The sequence below is a fragment of the Candoia aspera genome, chromosome 6 (genome assembly GCF_035149785.1).
Source record: "Candoia aspera isolate rCanAsp1 chromosome 6, rCanAsp1.hap2, whole genome shotgun sequence".
Classification (NCBI taxonomy): domain Eukaryota; kingdom Metazoa; phylum Chordata; class Lepidosauria; order Squamata; family Boidae; genus Candoia; species Candoia aspera.
In genome coordinates, this window is record NC_086158.1 from 37,407,055 (window position 1) to 37,430,324 (window position 23,270).

The 23,270-nt window shown below is 39.2% G+C and overlaps 1 protein-coding gene across 1 annotated transcript in view; it reads left to right on the forward strand.

Moving 5' to 3' along the window:
- Positions 1-23,270, forward strand: part of LOC134499867 (glypican-5-like) — a 408,362-nt gene that overhangs the window by 223,909 nt on the left and 161,183 nt on the right. The window contains exon 8 of the mRNA XM_063306738.1: positions 16,001-16,121. Within this exon, the coding sequence (XP_063162808.1) occupies positions 16,001-16,121 (121 nt within the window). The remainder of the gene's footprint in view (positions 1-16,000; positions 16,122-23,270) is intronic.

Below are 23,270 nucleotides of genomic sequence, written 5' to 3' on the forward strand. Positions count from 1 at the left end.
CTCTACATGGGGCTGCCCTTAAAAAGCATTTGGAAGCTTCAACTGGTACAGAATGCGGCTGCATGGGTAGTAAATGGTGTCGGATATTTGACGCACATAACACCACTGCTACGTGAGCTACATTGCTTGCTGGTGTGCTTCCGGGTGCAATTCAAGGTGCTGGTTGTCACTTTTAAAGCCCTTCATGGCTTGGGACCGGGTTACCAAAAGGACCATCTTCCCCCAGTTGTTTCTACCCATCCAATTTGGTCTGGTAGGTTGGACATGCTATGGGTCCTGTCAGCCAAGGAATGTTGGTTGGCCGGGACTAGAAGGCATGCCTGCTCTGCTGTAGTGCCTGCCCTCTGGAATATTCTTCCTCCAGAGATCAGGATGTCCCCAACCCTGTTGGCCTTCCGTAAGGCCATGAAGACCTGGTTATGTGCCTGGGCCTGGGGCCCCAAGCATGTTAAGGGCCCCATTTCTTGGCTATATTAACATCCATGCATTGTCTACTTGGCAACCATATATATTTATTTTGTACTTTCAATTGTTTTAATTATTTTAACTGTTTTATAGTTTTTTATGATTGTAAGCCACCCAGAGTCACTTGTTGAGATGGGTGGCTATAGAAATTAAATAAATAAATAAACCAAGACTGTCAGAATTGCCATCACTAAGTTATGCAGTCATGTGATGTCACACTTTATGACTGCATCGCCTGGCAATGGAAATTCTGGTCCCAATTGCATTTGTAACCTGAGGACTACCTGTATCTTATTACAGGTAGTAACATATCCTATCATCCTGATCAATCTAAGAAGTTAAGTGGAAAAATCATACCTTTATTTCCTTGATAGAGCCCAAAACAACAACAGGCAGGAGGAATATTGGAACATGCTGGCAAATTATAGCTTTTATCTCCTAAATTATCAACACTTCCTCTGCTTAACTGAAGTATTTCAAACTTGTACTCCATTCTTACTACAAGGTAAAACCTTTCGCCATACTCAGTGTGGGAAAATTCACAGTACTGTGAAAATCTTGGCTGAAAATATACTAGATAGAATTCAGATTCATCAGTTTAATTAAATAGAAATACATGGTAGTTCAGGGCAAAATTCACTGAATGTGGTAGCTAATGCTGACGTCAGGCATAACTCTGGCTGATGGGAGTGTGTGTTTGTTTGCTAAGCATGATGAGTTTTGTTTGCAGCAGCATTTGGCAAGCTTGGGATACTGCTTGTAGTGCAGGGACTATAGAATATAACATTATGTCCTTTTTATTCAACTATGTCTAAATAAGTCTTTTCACTGTATAATGAAGAGGCTTAATGTGCTATTCCTCCAGACAGTGACCACATAAAATATTAACCCAGTTGTTCTTCAGTTAAACCGTTGCCTTTTAAAATATATTTTTCCACACCTTAACATCCCTTGATCTTGCAGAGAACAGGCCTAGGAAGGGAGAAATTTCAGACATTCCTTGATATAGTCTTATTTGCATTCATTGCAGGAGCTGGCATATAGCTACTATTCTAGATTCAGCTCCATTAGCCCAGGTACTTGGACTTTTATGGAACTGCCTAAGAATAGTGAGGATCCACACAGGTGTTACAGAGATCAAATTACAGACTTGGAGTCCTGTAGTTGAAGCATATCAGAAATCTGGCCTTCTGACTGCAATAACAGAAATGCATTTTTCATCAACAGTGACAAAGTTAACATCCTGATAGATTTCTAAGTGAAATGATGTTTTTGTGTAACATTCACAAAAGTGCAAACTGTGTGTCTCAAAAATATTTCATTTCTTCCATTTATAAAAGATTTAGGTCTAAACATTCCTGTCCTTTTTTCTGTAGATATAACACAGGATTAGTCATATAATTTGATCATCTGCTATGCTTAGTTTCTATATTGAGTTCATGTAATCATCAGCAAATTTCTCATAGCTTTTCACTTTCTTTTTTGATGTGGGCAGCATACTGCTGTATTCAAAATGTAACCAACAAAAACATTGATCTATTTTTTTCCTATTCCCCACAAGCAATTTCTTAAATTTACATCATAAGCTCAAAGCAAAGCTTTCACTGAGGTTTCATCTAGCATTCTTTGGAAAAAATAGATTACAGATCATTATATTGCTGAATATACATGTCTACCTGAAGTCCATTAAATTTTGATAATTATTACAGTGATGGACAGGGCAAGAACCAACAAAGGAGCATGAAACATATGGAGAACTTCGATGGGTAGAATGGAATTTCTCCTCCTTAATGAGAAATTACCTAAAGAAAAATGATGCAATTCTGCATACTCTGCATTCCCAGGATGTGAGCTTAAAAGCTGACTACTTACTGTTTCCACATCTCCAGCGATATCTGTTTTCTGCTGGCTGCAATTTGATCTGGGGGCTGCAGGCATGTGCCCAACAGAAATATTGCCTTGCTGAATCAGGCAAAGGTCCATCTAACTAAGCCTGCTTATAGTAGCTAGAGATATCAGAGGAAGTTCATATAAGCACCAAGAGAGATGTCATAGGAAACTCTTGTAAGCACCAAGGTATGAACTTCAGTGGTAGAGCATCTCCTCAATGCATCCTACCTTGTGTTCAATATTTGACATCTCCAATAAAAAGAACTAGGGACCAGATGATGGGAAAGACATCACAGAGCTGCTGACAAGATAATTTTGGGCTAGATGGACAAACAGTTTGATCTTTCAGAAGTCAGCTTCTCTCATGATATTATTCTGAGCTGTTTGTCCCCAGTATCTAATACTGAGAGGTAATCTCCTTCTGTATGTGGAGATTTCATTTAGATCCCCAGTTCATAACCAAATGATTTGCATACCATAAACTTCTGAAAAGGCTTTTGCAGTAGCAGCCATCATGTAGTCAAGAATTATCTGTTAACTACTCTTTATATGCGGCGTTCCGTGAGTCATGCTGGCCACATGACCCGGAAGTGTCCTATGGACAATGCCGGCTCCAAGGCTTTGAAACGGAGATGAGCACCGCCCCCTAGAGTCGGACACGACTGGACTTTACGTCAAGGGAAACCTTTACCTTTACCTACTCTTTATATGAAGAGTTTTAGCAGCCCTGAGTCCATCAATCCCAATTGCATGGGACTGTGGATTCTCTTCTATCTAATAGGCAGTTCACTTAAGCAGCATACTGTAAATCAGAGGCTTGCTTTGTGACAAATTCACCTCACCATCACCTCTTCTATTCAGGATATATAGTAATGTCAGTCAGCTAATAGCTCAGTTGGTCAATCCTAACTTTTAAAAGTTCAAAGCACAACTTCCCCAACTTTGGCTTTTATGAATGAGTGGTTTGATCTGTTGATGCTCTCAGATCTTATACCTTCCAATTGTCCCTGTTCAGAAATTACTTTTTTGTGTGTTATTTGTAAATGGATTCCTTACCTTGTCTTGTTTTTGCTGTCTGGAAGTGTCTTAGACTTTGTTTGTTGCATTACTAGATCTGTCATTGTTCAGGGTTTAATTCCACTTTAGAAATCAATATCTGAATGGGACATAGAGCTATATTTTGTTTTTATAGAATGCATATATAAGTACATGCACTTGGACAACAGTGCGCATGTAGCACAATTGGCTATTTCATCCATTGCATTTGCTGAAGCGTACAATGAACTATTGATAACATACATTAGGAGATTTTTTTTTTTCAGCTGAGAGTCTTGTTTCTTCAAGCAGCAACTTGTTGCAGGGCTACTGGCAAGTATGCCCAAGGCCACAGGTAGGCAAGCCTAAATTGAAAACTCCATTGAGAAACCCTTCTGTTTTGCATATCGCTGTTTTGTCTAGGATATTTTGTCAGCATATCACCCTTTATCTGGGAGGATAAGGGCAAATCATCGTTGCCAAAGGTCTCAGCTTGTTGCATCTACAAACTGTATAGATTAGGCAGTGAAAGGCATGTTTCCCACTGCTGCTGCAGAACAACAACAACAACAACTGCTGGAACAAGCTGTATTCTGGGTTAGTTAAGTTTGGGTTGACACCAGATGGTTGAGAAAAAAATTAAAAATATTGAGTAAATAAAATCTAATCTTACTTCAAATCTGGTATAATTAAGATGCCTCTCATCCTTCACAAGACAGTGATCACATAGGACAAAACATTGTATTCACCCTTTTTTGGCAAGCAGAAAAGAGTTTCAAGTGCTTATGAAGAAGAGTATTTGTTGATTTTCCATTTAACATCTCTACATCTCTTGGCTTGAATTGTATCTTTTTAAAAAAGGTATATAGAACCAAGCATGATTTCAATGGGCCAGAGATTATGCATGCTGTTTTATATTGTTTTATATTTATTTATTTATTTTATTTTATTTATCACATTTCTTCACCACCCATCTCAACAAACGACTCTGGGTGGTTTTTTTTATTTATAATTTATATTATATGTTCAGAATGTTTGTTCTAAATATAAAGTCCCTTTGGTGGGAAGAGATGGGCAGTGACAAATTTGATAAATAAATCACCTTGATCACCTTGATTGATCAGACTGTCACCTGACAAAGTCCTGCTGGTCGCAACTCGCTTTCCATTCGTCTCGGATCCTGGCTTTTCTTCTCCAGGTTCAGCCAAAGTCCTTGACTATTGGATCTTCCCATCTCTTTGGACGTTGGCCGATAGGTCTTTTTACTTCTCTTGTAAAAGAGCAACTGCTGTTGTCCAACGGCCATCCAACATGCGTGCAACATGTCCTGCCCAGCGTAGCTTCCATTTTCGATATTCGACAATAACATCATTTATTCCACTTTGTGTTCTAATCTGTACTTATGCTGTTTATTTCCCATAGAATTCAAGAAATCATATTTAATGCATTTTTGCTTAACAATATTCAAAAAACTGTACTTAAAATTTTAACTATATTACTTAGGCACTAAGCTAACTGCCTTGTACTGAACTAAACTTCAATCCATCCAGTCCAACTTTGTGTCCAATAATTGGCAGTAGCTTTCAGAAATGCTAGAAATGGGATCTGGGACTTTTTTTTTTAATGCAGAGCAGATGCTCTACCTCTTTATTATCTAGTTTCTTACTCCAAAAGTAACACTTTTATGGCAAGGATTGAATTTCCTTTCATAAAAACATACCGCTCATTAAGCATGAATAAATTTCATTTTACATATTTTCAAAAGTTCTTTCTTCAGTATTGCAAAGTGTTCTTAATATAGTGTTTTCAGATTTTTTTTTTTAAAAAACTGGTATCTGCTCAGTCTAGTTTTGCAATGAATACATAATGCCAAATTTGTGGCATCAGTTATATCTATGACAAAAACTATGAAACCATAAACCCAGGAATATGAGTCTTCTGCAGAAGGAGAACCTAAACTATGAGGGAAGGCAATGATAATCAGCCATAAATCTTCACCAATATCAGCAAAAAGATTGAAAAATGTTGGCTCAGTAAATTGACTTCCTAAATCATTCCTTTTTCAGATTTTCTATAGCATATATGTTCATTTATTTGACCTCCCTTTTAAAAGTGAACTTAGTGCTGGTGAAATATGCCAATTACCAAGCTTTGGAAAATAATGCCTTCTATAGAATGACGAAAGTCTGATTTTTAAATGTTTTCTAAAGTTGCTGTTGTAAAAGTTGCTGTTGTATATCCTGGAGATGAAAAGACACTGCTGACTATCTTATACTGTACCTTTTACATTTCTGTTTGTTTGTATTCCAGAATTTATTAAATCTAGATGTCTTATTGAAAGAGAAAAGTATGTGGCAAGCAAATATAAAAAAAAGTTAAAACTGAAATCGTATAGTGCATCATTCCCCTCAATTTGTGCCTTCCAGATGTATTGGAAGTCACAGTTTCCAAAATCCCTAGGGGTGCTGACTGGGATTTATGGAGCTGTGGTCCATCACTTCAAGATTGCAGTGGTAATGCATGTAGTATTCCAGCTGGCTTGATGGTATCTATTTCTGATTTTAGATGGCCAAGGTCATATTATTGTGGCAGTGCTGAAGTCACTGCAGACCTACTGAATCATCGTAATAGTTCATATGCCTGAGGTCCAGATCACACAGGGTCATTTTAATCCTGATATTTTCTGTCCATGCCTAGGCCACCATAGCTTGCCATTGATTTCAAGATGGGAAAGATCCATTTGATTAGATCACTCAATTTTGAGTATGAATTTTATCTGTTCAACTGACAATGATGTCATACTTTAGAACAGCTGTTATAGAAATGTGCCATCCAAAAGCATATTATACAGCAGGAAGTAAGAATTTAAACCATATCATCCAAGGAAGCTCTGCACAACTGCAGAGAAAGTTGTAGTGAAACATTTCTCCTAAAAGAGCTTGAAATACTATTGGGGGGCAATTCAGGTGAATTACAGTCTTATTTATTTATTTATTTATTTATTTTTCAAATTTTGCTACTGCCCATCTCCCCCAAAAGGGGGACTTGTGTATGTTCCTTTGTTATCTGGAAAATGTTTCAGGTGACCCAAGCCATTTTGGACAATGGGAACCCATTCATCTGCAAGGCCAGGTTGAAGAATTTTTGGAGCATCTGTTGGACAAAATCACTCAAATTTGTTTCCAGTTAGACACCATTTTTAGTACAGTTCCAGTGGAGATGCCTGGGGTACAGGCATGCCCTATTACCTGGGAATGGTTTGAATCTGTTGTACCTGAGGAAGCAGACAGGGTTCTTTTGACTGTGAGCTCAGCCACCTGATCTTTAGATCCGTGCCCCTCCTGGCTGGCTAAGGCTGCCTGGAAGGGGACATGTGGCTGGGTTCTGGCAGTGGTTAATTCATCCTTGGGAGAGGGGGTGGTTCCTTTGTCTCTTAAGGAGGTTTGGTTTGCCCTCTTCTCAAGAAGCTATCGCTGGATCCCACCATACCAGACAGTTTTCATCCAGCATCCAACCTCCCTTTTTGGGGAAGGTTGTGGAGAATGTGGTCTTGCAGCACCTTCAGTGGACCCTGGATGAAGCAGATTATCTGGACCTCTTTCAGTCAGGATTCTGGCCTGGACATGGGATGGAAACGGCATTGGTCATGCTTTTGGATGATCTTTAGTGGGAGTGGGATGGTGGTAGTGCATTCATCCTGGCTCTGCTTGACTTCTTGGTGGCTTTCGACCATGGTATCTTTCTGGATTGGCTTTGGGGATTGGGAATGAGTGGCACAGTATTGTGCTATTTCTCTTCCTTCCTCAGGGGTCGATACCAGTCAGTGTTGAATGGGAGTGAGATATCCCACCCTTGGCCCCTAATGTGTGGGTTGCCACAAGGTTTGGTGCTTTCTCTGCTCCTGTTTAACATCTACATGAAACTGCTGGGGTAGATCATCCATCACCATGGGATGAGGTATCATCAGTATGCTGATGATACTCAATTATGTCTTTCTGCCCCTAGGTGAATTAATGATGCTGTGAATGTCCTGTTCTGGTGCTTAAAGGCTGTAGGGGTCTGTATGGGGAACAACAGACTTCAAGTGAACCCTGGCAAAACTGAGTGGCTTTGGGTTTTAGGGCCTTCCAGATCTGGGACTTTACCATCTTTCTAGTGGATGGGGTGGCACTGCCCCAGACAGACCTGGCTTGCAATCTGGGGGTCCTGCTTGAGGAGCAGGTGGCAGTTGTGGCCAGCAGGACCTTTGCACAACTTCATGTTGTGTGCAAGTTGCACCCATTCCTGGATCGTGAGGCTCTGCCCACATTTATTCATGCCCTAGTCACCTCTTGTATGGACTATTGTAATGTGGTCTACATGGGGCTGCCCTTGAAGAGTATGCAGAAGCTTCAGTTGGTGCCAATGCAGCAGCACAGGCAGTTACGTGTACCCTTAAGAGGACACATGTTACTTTTCTGCTTCTTGAGCTGCATTGGTTGCCAGTTTTTTTCTGGGTTCAATTCAAGGTGCTGGTTTTGACCTTTAAAGCTCTACATTTACTTTGAAGACATTCAATAGTTTAATCATATTTTTACCATACTTCAGTTGCTGATAATTTGATAGAGCTAGGTATACACAGAAAAGAGTTTATTTACATACCTATATGCAAAGTAGCTCTAGAGAGCATTGTATTCTATAATGTCTTTAATAATAAAGAAAGCAACAGTGCTTTAATTAATTTAAGCAAAAGCTGATGAGAAGTTAAATATAACAGAATTGATCTCATCAGCTCTATCCAACCACTACTTTCTTGGTGTTCCCCTTCTTCTTGACCCACATACTGTTCCTTCATATATTTCTTTTGCAATTCAATCCTCATTCAATCCTCTAAATGACCCAATTTCCTCAACATATTTCCTTCATTTTTGTAGATAGTCCACATTGTTAGAACAATTTTATGAAACCAGATCATCTATATAAAATATTTGGAAACGTTCCTCTGCTTCCCTGCCAAGAAATCCTATCAGTCTGCTGTAATGGGATTTTACTTGAGTTTTACTCTTTTTTAACAGCTATGAAATTTATACCACAAGTGTCTGTCTGTCTGTTTAAGAATTTCAGGATGAATCTTTCAGGCTCCTGATTTATTGTCTTCTAAAGAGATAGAAATGTTTGTTTGTTGCAGCAGAAGTATCTTAAAGACTAAAGGCATTTTGGCATCTGCTTTCATAAAGCAAAGGTGTATTTGGGGAAAAAAAACATTCTTACTAGTTATATTTCAATCTTTAAAAAACAAACCCTCCAGGAAGGGGGAGGGCAGCTGAAAAAAATTTGGCCTTGCTCCTGTTCTTTTGCTATGTGACTGGGTATGCAGCCTACAACCCCTGGAAGCCAAAATAATACCATAAGTACAATCCTCAGACTATAAAAAGTTGTCACCCTGATATATGGACTTTAGAACACATTTCATCATTAGAACTCTTCATAAAAGACAACTGGGGAGTACTTAGAATATGGTTTCCCATTTTGTTTGTTCTACAAAAACTTAACAACTCAATCATCTAAATGTATATTTCTCTCTATCTCTCTCTCTCTATATATATATATATATATTCTGCAATGTTTTTCCTCTTATTTTTCCCAAATATTTTTTGTTCAAACTTTGCTTGATAGTCTAGCTTTTGAAGGTACCCATTCTATTACTGTTTTTTGATAGCATATTGCTTTGCTTACATTTACTATTTTCCCATGAGTACTTTAAAGCTATTATCTTTACCTTAATTACACATATCTCAGGGTAGCAGTCTTCAAATTACTGATTCCAGAGCAGTCTCTGCAGACAATAGCAGAACCTCCATGAAAAAGAGCTTCCAGGGATTTAAATATGTGAGTCTGCATATGTTTAGAAAAGGAGAGACAGCCTTTTTCGTAGTCTTTGAAAGAGTACCCAGCATGGAAACAATGCTGTTCTGTTGAACTTGTCTCAAACTGCATGCTTCTGGTTCATGATGAAATAGAGTTACAACTTTTAGAGTTTTATAAAATACCTATACTTCTCACTGCAGTTCAAATCAACATGTTAGGGACTGTTTTTTTTTTTTTAATTTCAAGATTTAGTAAAACTGAGAAAAACTTTTGTGACTCAAATCTTGAAGCTTATTTGTTAAAGGTAGGAGTGGAGCGATGGTCAATAAAAGACTACTAAATCTACCACAAATAGTATTTCTTTTTATTATACAGTGCTTAGATTTTTTTTATTAATAATAAATTACTATAATACAATACAATACAAGGATCAGTGGCTATTGATATGTGTGATTGTGTGTGAGTGAAAGGGTAGTTATAATCTGATATCCAGTTCTAGATCACTAAACAGAGTCTAGGGATGTAGTATGATAATGAATTCTAACAGTTTCTGTTTAGAGAATGGCTCCTCTATTTAGTAATGACAATGTAGTACTTTTCAAACTGCAAATGTCTGCAGATATATTTCCCTGGTGATTCTCTAATACTGCCTTTTCTTTTTCTTTGGGGGTGATTGTCTTTTATCTTTTTTACAGCAGAGAAAACAGTTAAAATTATTTTAGATAACTCTTTCCAGGCTGTACTTGGTCCTTGAGTGGGGTTGTACTCCAAAAAGCTGGAGGTGGGACCAGGCCAGGAACTAAATCTGATTTGATTGCATTTAACCTTAAATTTAATTAATTTAAATTTAGTTAACATTATAGTTAATAGAATTGCTATATGTCGTGTCTTTTACAATTTTCTCTTTCTGTTACATTAAAAATTACAATTTGGTAACAACTTTTGGTGAATGGCATGGTTCCATGGGGAATCTGCCTAAACAGCTTTGTTTTATACTAGACAGAGGAAAAATGTTAGAAATGACCTGGATAAAACAAAATATATACAGTCTTCTGTTCCCCTTAAGATTAGTTCAGCCAGCCAAAAATAATTATATGGAGACATTTAATATGGTATTGCCTAAATAATATGCAAATGTTGATGCAGATCTAGTCAAAGATGCATAATTAAATTAGGATGAGATTTGTATTATCAAATATTGAAAATCCCTCATAGGTTCATTGATTTGGAAAATTAGTGAATCCTCTTAAATGATTCACTAATGATTAAGGGCACTGCTTCTGATTTCTTTTTTTCATGATCCTCTGATCATTATTCTAAGCTATTACATAGTGAGAACAACAATGGACAAGTTGATAAAGTATACTTCTGCCTCATAGCACTTTTAGAAAAGAGCTGAATCTGAAATTATTCAAATAGAATTCATATACATATATATTGAGTATACATTTCAGGATGGACAAATAAATTTATTTCCACTCTGTGACACTCACACATGCTCAAGCATAAGCCCATGTGGTCCTTTATGCATCAATCTATGGCATGAACCCTTTGGGGATTTCTGCCTTGTCCCCAACCTCAGGGTGGGAAATACCAGCAACCTTACAGTATTTGGGATGCTGTACCAAAGTCCATAAGTACAGTCTAGCCAATTCATTTTCATATTTTGTCTTCTTAATTTTTGTTCCATGTTATACAAAACTAAAGACACATAACACTTGTCTTAGCTATTGGATCAACATGAGCAAAAGATAGCAATAAGTACTTGCACATGTAATGACAAGGGTTAGAAGAGCACCTTGACCAATCTTATCAAATGAGGCCATGGAAGGTAAATTATATACAGCAAAAGCAATTTATTGCATGAAACTGTGACACATTTTCTGGGATTGAAGTTAACTGACGGTTTGAATAATGTTAAGAATTAATATCACTGTAGAACCATTTTCAGGCAGTCTAGCCCTGAGTTAAATGTGATTACACTAGACTAAGACTGCTTTTTCAGTGAAGTTTCATCTTTTAAAAAGTAAGCCAACTTTTCATTTCTATTTCTTTACTATTTGAAATTATTTGTCCTCTTTGTTTTCACTGTTGCAGTAAACATAATATATCATGCCATTTTTTCATCAACGTCTGATCAATTCCTGCTTCATCTTGAACTGAAGTGCATACTGTACTGTATTTTATTATTTTTTATTAAAGAGATTTATATGGCTGCCTAGCTCACTCACAGTGGCTCTGGGCGGATTACAAAAATATGATTCTTGTACAGGTAAGCTTTTTAAATCTGTACTTAGGCAAGGAAATAGTTTCCATCCATAAGAGCTGTGTTCATAACTCTTTGGAATATTTTACTTCAATGTGTTAAATTTTTGAAATGTCTACAATATATCACTTCTTCTAGTTTAACTTTAGAGTGGGGGGATGGTATATCTTAGTAATAAAGCAGATGGTTTATAAACAAAGTTCTCAGGTAAGGCTAAGAAAATATCCTGTGCAAAACTCTAGAGAGCTATTGCCAGTAATTGTCGACTATGCTGGTAGATAGAAAAATGGACTGATTCAGTGTAAGTCAGCTTCTTTCCTATAATCTGCCTGCTCTAATAGGTCATATAGGGTGGGCACGGTCCAGGTCCTTTCCCTTAAATGGTGCCATCTGGTGGGACAAGGAAGCGTGCCTTTTCCATAGCAGCCCCTGCCCTAAGGAAACACCCCCAGCCCTGAATCTGGCAGCCCCCCATCCTTTTATCCCTCTGGAAACTTGTAAAGGCTGGCTTTCCTCCAAAGTGTTGGGATAGGGTGAGGTTGGGATTGTACTTTTAGATAGACCAGAGAATGTGGGTTGAAGTGTTAGGATTTTGGTTTTACTGTCTTTACTGTTTTTTACAGTATTATTATTGTGAGCTGCCCAGAGTTGTGTTTCATAAGATGGGCAGCCATATAAGTTTAATAAAGAAATAAACAAACAAATGGGTCATTTTGGGTTTTATGCTATTCACAACTAAGTTTATACCATACACTTAAACATTTGTGCAAGAGCAAGGGACCATATTCACATCTTTCTTCCAACATTACTGTCACATCTGCTCTCTCCTGAGTTCTCATCACTAAGTGGAGAGATCAGGTTGTATAACTGGTGGAACATACTTCCGTTTGTTAGAGTTATTCTAGGAAGTCTTTTAAATGTTTCAAATAAAGCTGCATAGAGGTCCATTTAAAACCTTCCCACCCACTGAAGGAAAACTGAAATTAGCAAGGGCCAGACAAGACATTCTGGAACACTGAAGGTGGGCATAATGTTTACAAAAGCTGTGCCCTCTTCATGGAACTTTCCTGTACAGTCTTAACATCTAAAGAGTTAGTTGATTCCCTTTGTGTTCATTAAATCATTAATATAGTACATACCATCTGTCAGTTGTTTATTCATTTATTCACTTCTGACTCTTCGTGACTTCATGGACCAGCTCACACCAGAGCTTCCTGTCAGTTATCAACACCACCAGCTCCCCCAGGGACGAGTCCGTCACCTCTAGAATATCATCCATCCACCTTGCCCTTGGTCGGCCCCTCTTCCTTTTGCCTTCCACTCTCCCTAGCATCAGCATCTTCTCCAGGGTGTCCTGTTTTCTCATTATGTGCCCAAAGTATTTCAGTTTTGCCTTTAATATCATTCCCTCAAGTGAACAGTCTGGATTTATTTCCTGGAGGATGGACTGGTTTGATCTTCTTGCAGTCCAAGGCACTCTCAGAATTTTCCTCCAACACCACAGTTCCAAAGCATCTATCTTCCTTCTCTCAGCCTTCCTTATGGTCCAGCTCTCGCAGCCATATGTTACTACTGGGAAGACCATTGCTTTAACTATGCGGACCTTTGTTGTCAGTGTGATGTCTCTGCTCTTAACTATTTTATCAAGATTTGTCATTGCTCTTCTCCCAAGGATTAAACGTCTTCTGATTTCCTGACTGCAGTCAGCATCTGCAGTAATCTTCGCACCTAGAAATACAAAGTCTGTCACTGCCTCTACATTTTTTCCCTCTATTTGCCAGTTATCAATCAAGCTGGTTGCCGTAATCTTGGTCTTTTTTGAGGTTTAGCTGCAAGCCAGCTTTTGCACTTTCTTCTTTCACCTTCATCATAAGGCTCCTCAGTTCCTCTTCACTTTCAGCCATCAAAGTGGTATCATCTGCATATCTGAGATTGTTAATGTTTCTTCCAGCAATTTTGACCCCAGCCTTGGATTCCTCAAGCCCAGCATGTCGCATGATGTGTTCTGCGTACAAGTTGAATAGGTAGGGTGAGAGTATACAGCCCTGCCGTACTCCTTTCCCAATCTTAAACCAGTCTGTTGTTCCGTGGTCTGTTCTTACCGTTGCTACTTGGTCGTTATACAGATTCCTCAGGAGGCAGACAAGATGACTTGGTATCCCCATACTGCTAAGAACTTGCCACAATTTGTTATGGTCCACACAGTCAAAGGCTTTAGAATAGTCAATAAAACAGAAATAGATGTTTTTCTGAAACTCCCTAGGTTTTTCCATTATCCAGCGGATATTGGCAATTTGGTCCCGAGTTCCTCTGTTTTTTCTAAACCCAGCTTGTACATCTGGCAATTCTCGCTCCATGAATTGCTGAAGTCTACCTTGCAGGATCTTGAGCATTACCTTACTGGCATGTGAAATGAGTGCCACTGTTCGATAGTTTGAACATTCTTTAGTGTTTCCCTTTTTTGGTATGGGGATATAAGTTGATTTTTTCCAATCTGATGGCCATTCTTGTGTTTTCCAAATTTGCTGGCATATAGCATGCATTACCTTGACAGAGTCATCTCGCAAGATTTTGAACAGTTCAGCTGGGATACCATCTTCTCCTGCTGCCTTGTTATTAGCAATGCTTCTTAAGGCCCATTCAACCTCACTCTTCAGGATGTCTGGCTGTAGCTCACTTACCGCACCATCAAAGCTATCCCCGATATTGTTATCCTTCCTATACAGGTCTTCTGTATATTCTTGCCACCTTTCCTTAATCTCTTCTTCTTCTGTTAGGTCCTTGCCATCTTTGTTTTTGATCATACACATTTTGGCCTGGAATTCACCTCCGATGTTTCTAATTTTCTGGAAGAGGTCTCTTGTCCTTCCTATTCTATTGTCTTCTTCCACTTCCACTCATTGCTTGTTTAAAAATAATTCCTTATCTCTTCTGGCTAACCTCTGGAATTTTGCATTTAATTGGGCATATCTCCCCCTATCACTGTTGCCTTTTGCTTTCCTTCTTTCTTGGGCTACTTCTAGTATCTCAGCAGACAACCATTTTGCCTTCTCGGTTTTCTCTTTCTTTGGGATGTATTTTGTTGCCGCCTCCTGAACAATGTTGCGAACTTCTGTCCATAGTTCTTCCAGGACCCTATCTACCAAGTCCAGTCCCTTAGATCTATTCTTCACCTCCACTGCATATTCCTTAGGAATATTAGTGAGCTCATATCTAGCTGATCTGTGGGTCTTCCCTAATCTCTTTAGTGTGATCCTAAATTGTGCAAGAAGAAGTTCGTGATCTGAACTACAGTCAGCTCCAGGTCTTGTTTTTACTGACTGTATAGATGTCCGCCACCTTTGGCTGCAAAGGATGTAGTCAATCTGATTTTGGTGTTGTCCATCTGGTGAAATCCATGTATAAAGCCATCTCTTAGGTTGTTGGAAGAGCGTGTTTGTTATGTCCTGCTTCGTTTTGTTCTCCTAGGCCATGCTTACCTGTAATTCCAGGTGTCATTTGACTGCCCACCTTAGCATTCCAGTCTCCTGTGATGAAAATAACATCTCTTTTAGGCGTGTTGTCCAGTAGGTGCTGCAGAACCTCATAGAACTGAACTACTTCAGCTTCTTCAGCATCTGTGGTTGGGGCATATATTTGGATCACTGTGATGTTAGATGGCTTGCCCTGGATTCGAATTGAGATCATTCTATCGTTTTTTGAATTGTATCCAAGCACTGCTTTAGCCACTTTACTATTAATTATGAAGGCTACTACATTTCTTCTGTGGTCCTCTTGTCCACAGTAGTAGATCTGGTGGTCATTTGATGTGAAGTGGCCCATTCCAGTCCATTTCAGTTCACTGATGCCCAAAATGTCTATCTTTACCACCTGTCAGATAACAATACATAAATCAGATGAATGGAAGCAAGGAGAAGTTTAACATAATATCAAAGATCTAACAAACTATTTTGTAAGAACAATGCAGCAATTTTGAAAGTTTATTTCTCTTCTTTGATTTTCTCTGGAAGATAAAACTTATGAATAACTTTAATATGATGGCCATTTTTAAAAAAAAAAATCCCAAATCAACCTCAGGTATCAATTGGTTTGGATTCAACCAACTGGAAAAAATAGCAACATTCTTTTGATTTCTTTAAAATTCTTAATGAAATCTGACAAAGGATTTTGAAAATCCCAAAACTTTGTCACTATTTTATGACAAAGTGTTTGGCTTTAACAAAGGTATCACCATCCTACCGATTCTGCTACTGGCGAACTGTAGATTCAAAGGTTAAACATAATTTATTGCAGTGGCAGAAGGGTGCTTAATCTTTTCTCCTTAGACTGTTAAAGAAGCATCCTTTCACTGTGGATTGTTTACAGCCTCAGGTCTGTATTTCACTGAAACAAAAATTCATCAAAATATGTTATTCATAGATGTCTGAGAGAGTTCTGTTTTCCCATATTTAAAGGTATTTCACTCATGGCAGTCTTTCCTTTCCTGTTCTGTTACAGTTATACAAGCAGAGTGGTTACAAATGGATTGAAAGCCCAAATGAATAATCCAGAGCTGAAAGTCAGAGAACTGGATCCACAGATAGTTCATTTAATTGACAAGTTGAAACATTTTAATCAGGTAAGTATTTATGTTTGGAAAACTGAAAAGGTTTTTGTGAAAGCTCTTCTCATGTGGCTTCTCTACTGACCCTTCTTGCCCTCCTCTTCTTTCTTTTCACACACACACACACACACACACATTGGAGGGCAAACATCTTCATTGAGGACCATATTATACTCACAAAGGCTACTCACACCATTCATAATCCTTCACACAACCTTGAAGAATGCCCACATCAGTACTGTAAGATAATACCAAAGACTTTTGCCTCCATCTCATCTGAGGTATCACTGGTAGTGGAGGAACACCAGAATGTAGCTATTTTTTGTCTTCTGCCTAATAAGAAATCTTGAACTGAACTGAACTAAAACACACATTGTGAGATACACAATGTGTAAATTAAGCTTATCCACATTGACTTTTCAGCAATTTTTAAAAGAAGTACATTCATTCAGAGTATGTCTACTGATCTGGCAAGATGACATGATGTCACAGTAAATTCCCATGGCTGCCAGGAGGTTGATTGTGGCCTCATATTCCAATCGTTCTGTATTAGTAACATGTAGAATTTTATAGAGTTAGATTCTGTTTATGAGGCTCAGTGCACAAAGATTTCAAAATATCCTCCACTAACCATATGTGGCACTATTAAAACAGCTTGTAAAGTTTTCCTGAAAGTGTTTTTTTTTTCTGAACAAAAGATGATCTGCCAGTAGGCATGTCAGAATCATGATGAACTTGTACTGTCAAGTTATTCACTTGAGCTCTGAGAGCTGTGTGCAGCCATCTGCTGAGAACTTTGATCTGTCTTCTGGTGCTGAATATATTAAGGTTCATATTATTACACTGCACTAATGTGTAGACACTGTCAGTCCAAATTAGCGTGAACAACCTACCATATTTAACAGAAATTGCTTTTCATTAATGTAAGCATATTTTCTTGTCCAACTTGAGAAAGTGTTGTTATGGGTTGGTAATGACAGGGTACCTTCACTCCCCTACCTATTAGAAGGTAGGCAACTTTTGACAATTGCTACTGGTGGTAATGTTGATTGTGCTGATTCATTTAGAAAGACAGAAACATTGTATGTTCTGCAACTCATTGCTTTTGCTTTTTATTCTGGCACTTGAGTCCTTTATGCCGACAAAAAACCAAATCTCCAACCTGATGCACTTTGCAAATGTTTACTTTTTAATCAAAAGTAATGTGTGATATGGGACGCGGTGGCGCTGCAGGTTAAACTGCTGAGCTGCTGAGCTTGCTGATCGGAAGGTCGGCGGTTCAAATCCGCGTGACGGGGTGAGCTCCCGTTGCTAGTCCCAGCTCCTGCCAACCTAGCAGTTCGAAAACATGCAAATGTGAGTAGGTAACGGCATTCTGTTTAGTCATGCTGGCCACATGACCACGGAAGGGTCTACGGACAAACGCCGGATCTTCGGCTTGAAATGGAGATGAGCACCGCCCCCTAGAGTCGGACACGACTGGACTTAATGTCAAGGGAAACCTTTACCTTTACCTTTTTTAATGTGTGATATGGTAAGAAGCCCTGCCATACAAAGGGACCAAGTCACCTTCACCATCAGTAAGGATAAGAGAGACCCTTAGATGATAGATGATGGAAGGTAAAGTTTTGATGGAAAAAGCTATGAGCCACACAATCTGCCCAGCACTTCCTAAATAAGAATGTTACCTTCTACAACAGTGGTGAAGAATATCCCACTATGATTGCTAAAAAAGGAGTCCTTATCCAATTTTATACATGGAATGGGAGAGGATGTCATCTTATTTTTCAACACAGACAGCAAAAAGTCTTGGATTATCCTTGCAGGAAGAACACATTAAGTACTCCATTAGGCTCAGGCTGCTGGTGCCATCCGTAGCTTTTTAGTTCCTGGCCTTCAGCAAGGTCTAGTGGTTAAGGTGCTGGGCTAGAAACCAGGAAGCTGTGAGTTCTGTCCTGCCTTAGGCATGAAAGCCAGCTGGGTGACCTTGGGCCAGTCACTCTGTCTCAGCCCAACTCACCTCACAGGGCTGCTGTTGTTGTGGACAAAATAGGAGGAAGGAGTATTAGGTATGTTCACTGCCTTGAGTTATTTATAAAAATAATAAAGGCGGGATAAAAATTAAAAAATTAAATTAAATAAATAAAAAATAGAACATAACCTGTACTTGAAAAATAGTAATTCCAAAAATGGCATAACATTACATTTTGTCTTCAATTACTTCTTCACCAAGTAGAGGTTTATTCTGTGACTTTCCATTAACCTGTAAGGGAAAACATTCCTTAAGTGATGTTCTTTCCCTAACAAACACAGCTCTGTAAATTGTGCTTCATTGCATGGATTAAAGAAAATCCTTATTATTGCCTTAAGACTTACTGTTAAGCATTACTAATTACTTCACTCATGATTTTAGTGAGCTTTTATCAGAGATGAAATAATCAAAGAAGATTCTAATTTTTTAGAGATGTAGTAGAGATTTTTATCCTGGACTTGGATTAATTAGTGAATAAAACTGACACTCAAAGATGACTGAGTTTGAAATTCTATATGCATGTTTGTTAAGCTTAATTGGGCTTACTACTGAGTAAACATGTTCAGGATTGTAGTATAAACCATAATATTACAGTATTATCCTATATACCCTGAACACCTCATGTAGGTATGTATGTATGTATGTATGTATGTATGTATGTGTGTGTGTGTATATATATATATATATATATATATATATATATTCATTCATTCATTCATTCATTCAATTTCTATAGCCACCCATCTCTGGGTGGCTTACAAGAATAAAACTATAAAACAGTTAAACAATTACAATTAAGACAATTAAAATACAAAATAAATATAAGATAAATATGCATGGCTTCCAAGTAAGCAATGTATGGATGTTAATATAACCAAGAGATGGGACCATCCACACGCTCGAGGCCCCAGGCCCGGGCACAAAGCCAGGTCTTCATGGCCTTATGAAAGGCCAACAGGTTTGGGGACATCCTAATTTCTGGAGGGAGAATGTTCCAGAGGGCAGGTGCTACGGAAGAGAAAGCACGCCTTCTAGTTCCTGCCAACTGACACACCCTGGCTGACAGGACCCATAACATACCCAACCTGTTAGATCGAATTGGATTGGTAGAAACAACTGGGAGAAGATGGTCCCTTAGGTAACCCAGTCCCAAGCCACGAAGGGCTTTAAAGGTGACAACCAGCACCTTGAATTGCACTGGGAAGCACACAGGCAACCAATGCAGCTCACGTAACAATGGTGTTACATGTGTCAAGTATCTGACACCATTTACTATCCATGCAGCTGCATTCTGCACCAGTTGAAGCTTCCAAATGCTCTTCAAGGGCAGCCCCATGTAGAGCGCATTACAGTAGTCCAGACGGGAAGTCACGAGGGCATGAGTGACTGTGAGCAAAGCCTCTTGGTCTAGGAATGGGCACAGCTGGCACACAACCCGAAAGTGTGCAAAGGCCCTCCTGGCCATGGCTGCCACCTGCTCTTTTAGCAGGAGCCATGAGTCTACGAGGACCCCCAGATTGTGCACTGGGTCTGTCTGGAGCAGTACTGTTGGCAGATTGCTGGGAAAGCCTTTGGCCCAGGAGAGATCAGAAAAGTCACACACCAGGCATTTTTATAAAAATAATTTATTTACAGAAAGCAAAATGAAAGCAAAACATATTTAAAGGACTTGGCTCTCAATGAGAGCAGCCTGGCTCTACTACATGCCTGCACAAAAGGAAAAGAGGAACTGAAACAAGACCGGGCAGCTTCCTCCCACCCAGGCGATGCAGCCATCAAGTACGTGAAAAGGAGACAATCAAATTCAACCTCTTCACCCAGCCAAAATGATTAGTTACTATAGCAACCTTAATCTGCAGTAGGAAACATTAACAATCCCATTTTTATACTACAGATTAAGATGCCAACCAATCTTCTTTGACAACTCTGTATGTCTTTCCATTCACATTATTTTAACATTATCTCCCCTTTGGTTTAACAGAAAGCTACCATCCTCCTCCCTGTGTTTTTCCAAACCCAGGTTATTTGTTATATTTCCATGGCTTTTTAATGTGAAATGGCTTTTCATGCAGGCTTCAAAATCAAGCCTTTGTTTTTCTGTTGATGTGAACAGCAGCAAATCATCAACATAAATGCACAGATACGTATAGCCTTGTTTGTCCTTCTTCTTATATAGACATGGATCTGCCTTTCCTTTTTCAAAACCAAAAATTCTGCAGTTTTTCATCTAATTTTTGGTTCCAGGATCTAGCAGCTTGTTTTAACCCATAGATTGATTTCTGCAGTTCACAAACTAGATTCTCCCCTTTTTCATAGCCAGGGGGTTGCTGCATGTATAATTTGTGGTCTAAATCACCATAGAGAAATGCAGTTTGAATGTCATAGTGGTGAACTGACATTCCTTTCAGTGCAGCAACTTTTAACAGTAATCTAATTGATTCACCTTTAGTAACTGGCGCAAAAGTCTTGTCAAAGTCTAAATCTTTCCTTTGAGTGAACCCTTTTGCAACCAACCTTGCTTTATATTTTTGGATTTTGCCATCAGCATCCCTTTTCAGTTTGAAAACCCACCTACAACCCAGACAGCGTTCATTGGGAGGTAGATTTACCAGTTTCTATGTTTTATTTTCTTTCAAGGATGCTAACTCCTGTTGCATGGCAGAATGCCAATTTTGTGCAATCTCAGGTGGTAAAGCATTCACTTGTTCTAAAGACTCAGGTTCTGTGAATATGTGAAAAGCCTTTACTGTTTCAGCCTGAAAACGTGATGGAGGAATGCCTTTATTACTCCTCTGAGATCTGCGAGGTAATACAGGGCTTATATTTTGACTCCTATCACTTTCCTGAGAAGCATCTGTCTCATCAGACAGATCTTCAGTTTGCTTTTCTGGTTTAATGTCCTCATCAGGCAAAAGATCACCATCAGCAAGTCCTTGCTGTTCTCTTGTGGTGGTCAGAGCTAGAGTTTAATCTCCCCCAGTTTTGTTCAGCAAAAGAAGCGCTTTTGCTAATTATCAATTTCTCTCCCATTATGAACCTGTAGCTCCTTTGGCTTTGTTCATAGCCAACAAAGATGGCTTTCTTTATTGTGGGGCCTCCTTTCCTTCCCTGCTGTTTTGGAATGTGAACCCATGCAGTGCTACCAAACACTCTAAGATGGTTTACCTTTGGTTTCACACCATAAAACAAATGGAATGGAGTGTCCTGAATCAGAGTTATACAATCTGTTTTGTACATAACAGGCAATAGATATGGCCTCTCCCCAATACTTAAAAGATAAATGTGAATCTTCTAGCATGCATTCCATTGCATTTTGCAAGGTTCTGTCCTTTCTTTCAGCAACACCATTTTGTTGAGGGGTGTAAGGGTTAGAAAGAATTTGTTCTATCCCCTTTTCCACTAGGAACCTTTTGAATTTGTGAGAAAGGTATTCTCCTCCTCTATCACATTGGAGTGCAGATACAGGCCTAGGGAATTTTCCATTTGCCCATGTCACAAAACTTTTAAATTTCTCAAATGCCTCATCTTTATGTTTTAAGATGTAGATAAATGTGTATCTTGAGAAATCATCAATTATGGTCATTGCATACCTTGCTTGTCCAAGACTTGGAGCAAAAGGACCAATAATGTCAGAGTGTACAATTTCCAAAGGTCTAGTTATAACTCTGTCACTGTGCTTACTCACAGGAGCTCTTCGTGTTTTGCATTCTTTGCAAACTACACAGTCTAAGTATTTATCACAGGGTTTTATCTTTAGGTCAGCACACAGCTGTGGCATTTGTGCTATATATTTGAAATTAGCATGACCAAATCTCCTGTGCATCAGGTGTACACATTGGTCATGATATGGCATGTTGCCAACTGCAGCCTTGCAGCTTGGCTTCCTTGCATTTTGTACAATGTACAAGGAGTCTTTTAACATACCAGTAGCACACAATTTCCCATTTTTACGTATCTCACAACCATTTTTCTTAAATGTTATGATATACCCTGTTGCAGCCAATTGTGCCACAGATAAAAGGTTTGATTGTAAATCTGGCGCATACAACACACCTTTTACAGTTTCTCCCAAGCAGGATAAATACAAGTCACCCTGTCCCATAATTTTGGTCACAGACCCATCAGCCAAAGATACACGTTGTCTTTCAGTTTTAGACAGTGACACAAAAGAGCTTTTACAATTACATAAATGACAGTTGGCCCCAGAATCTAACACCCATACATCAGAATTACCCTTCTCAGCAACCTGTGCAATTTGGGTTGTCTGAAGAGCCTTCTTCTGTGTTGCCATTGTGTTCTTCTTCTCTGTCTTTCTACTCTTGGGTCTCAAGGCACAGTCTTTCTGCAAATGTCCAGCTGAACCACAAGTGAAGCATCGCTGGCTGGCTAGCACGGTGGCCTCAGCTTCCTTTCCCTTCTTTTCCCTTTTCTGGTATTGCAGCTTTCCAGAAGAGATGGGGGGGGGGGAATCTTTCCTCTCTCTTCTCCCATTCAGTGAGTAAGCGCTGTGTAACATACGATGGGGTGAGGTCTGCTTCAGGCATAGCCTCCAGGGTACAAATCAGTGTGTCCCACATTTCATTTAGTGAGGACAGGAGGATATAGGATTTTGTGAGAGGTATAAATTCCATTCCTCTCTCCTGCAACTCAACAAACAGCTGCTGAATATAATGCAGGTGCTCAGGAAGGCTATCTCCTTCTGCAAGGTAGGCTTTTCGTCAGGGTAACTGTCAGGGCCAGCCTCGCTTCGCAATAAGACACAGACTCACTTAATGGGTATTAAGGATTTCTGGTTTATTGGAATGATAGCTGACAGAACGAAAAACGGGAACGGGGTAGGTAGTGTGGGGGCGCCCCTTTTATACCCTCCTGTATTGCCCCGGGCTTCCCCACCCCTCAATGCCCCGATCCCTCTTGATGGGACCCTTGATGGCTGCTTGGGCATTTTCCCCGGTGTCTTCTTTGTCTCCCTGCGACGGTTGTGTCCTCCGGGGCACCATGTGCGTCTTATCTTCATTCCTCTGATGTCTCTCTTTTCAGTTGCTTATGGGTCCATGGGTGTGGGTGCCTTTGGGTGCTTGTGTTAATCCCTGGTTTGATTATCTCCTTCCCCTTTTCCTTAATGATCATGA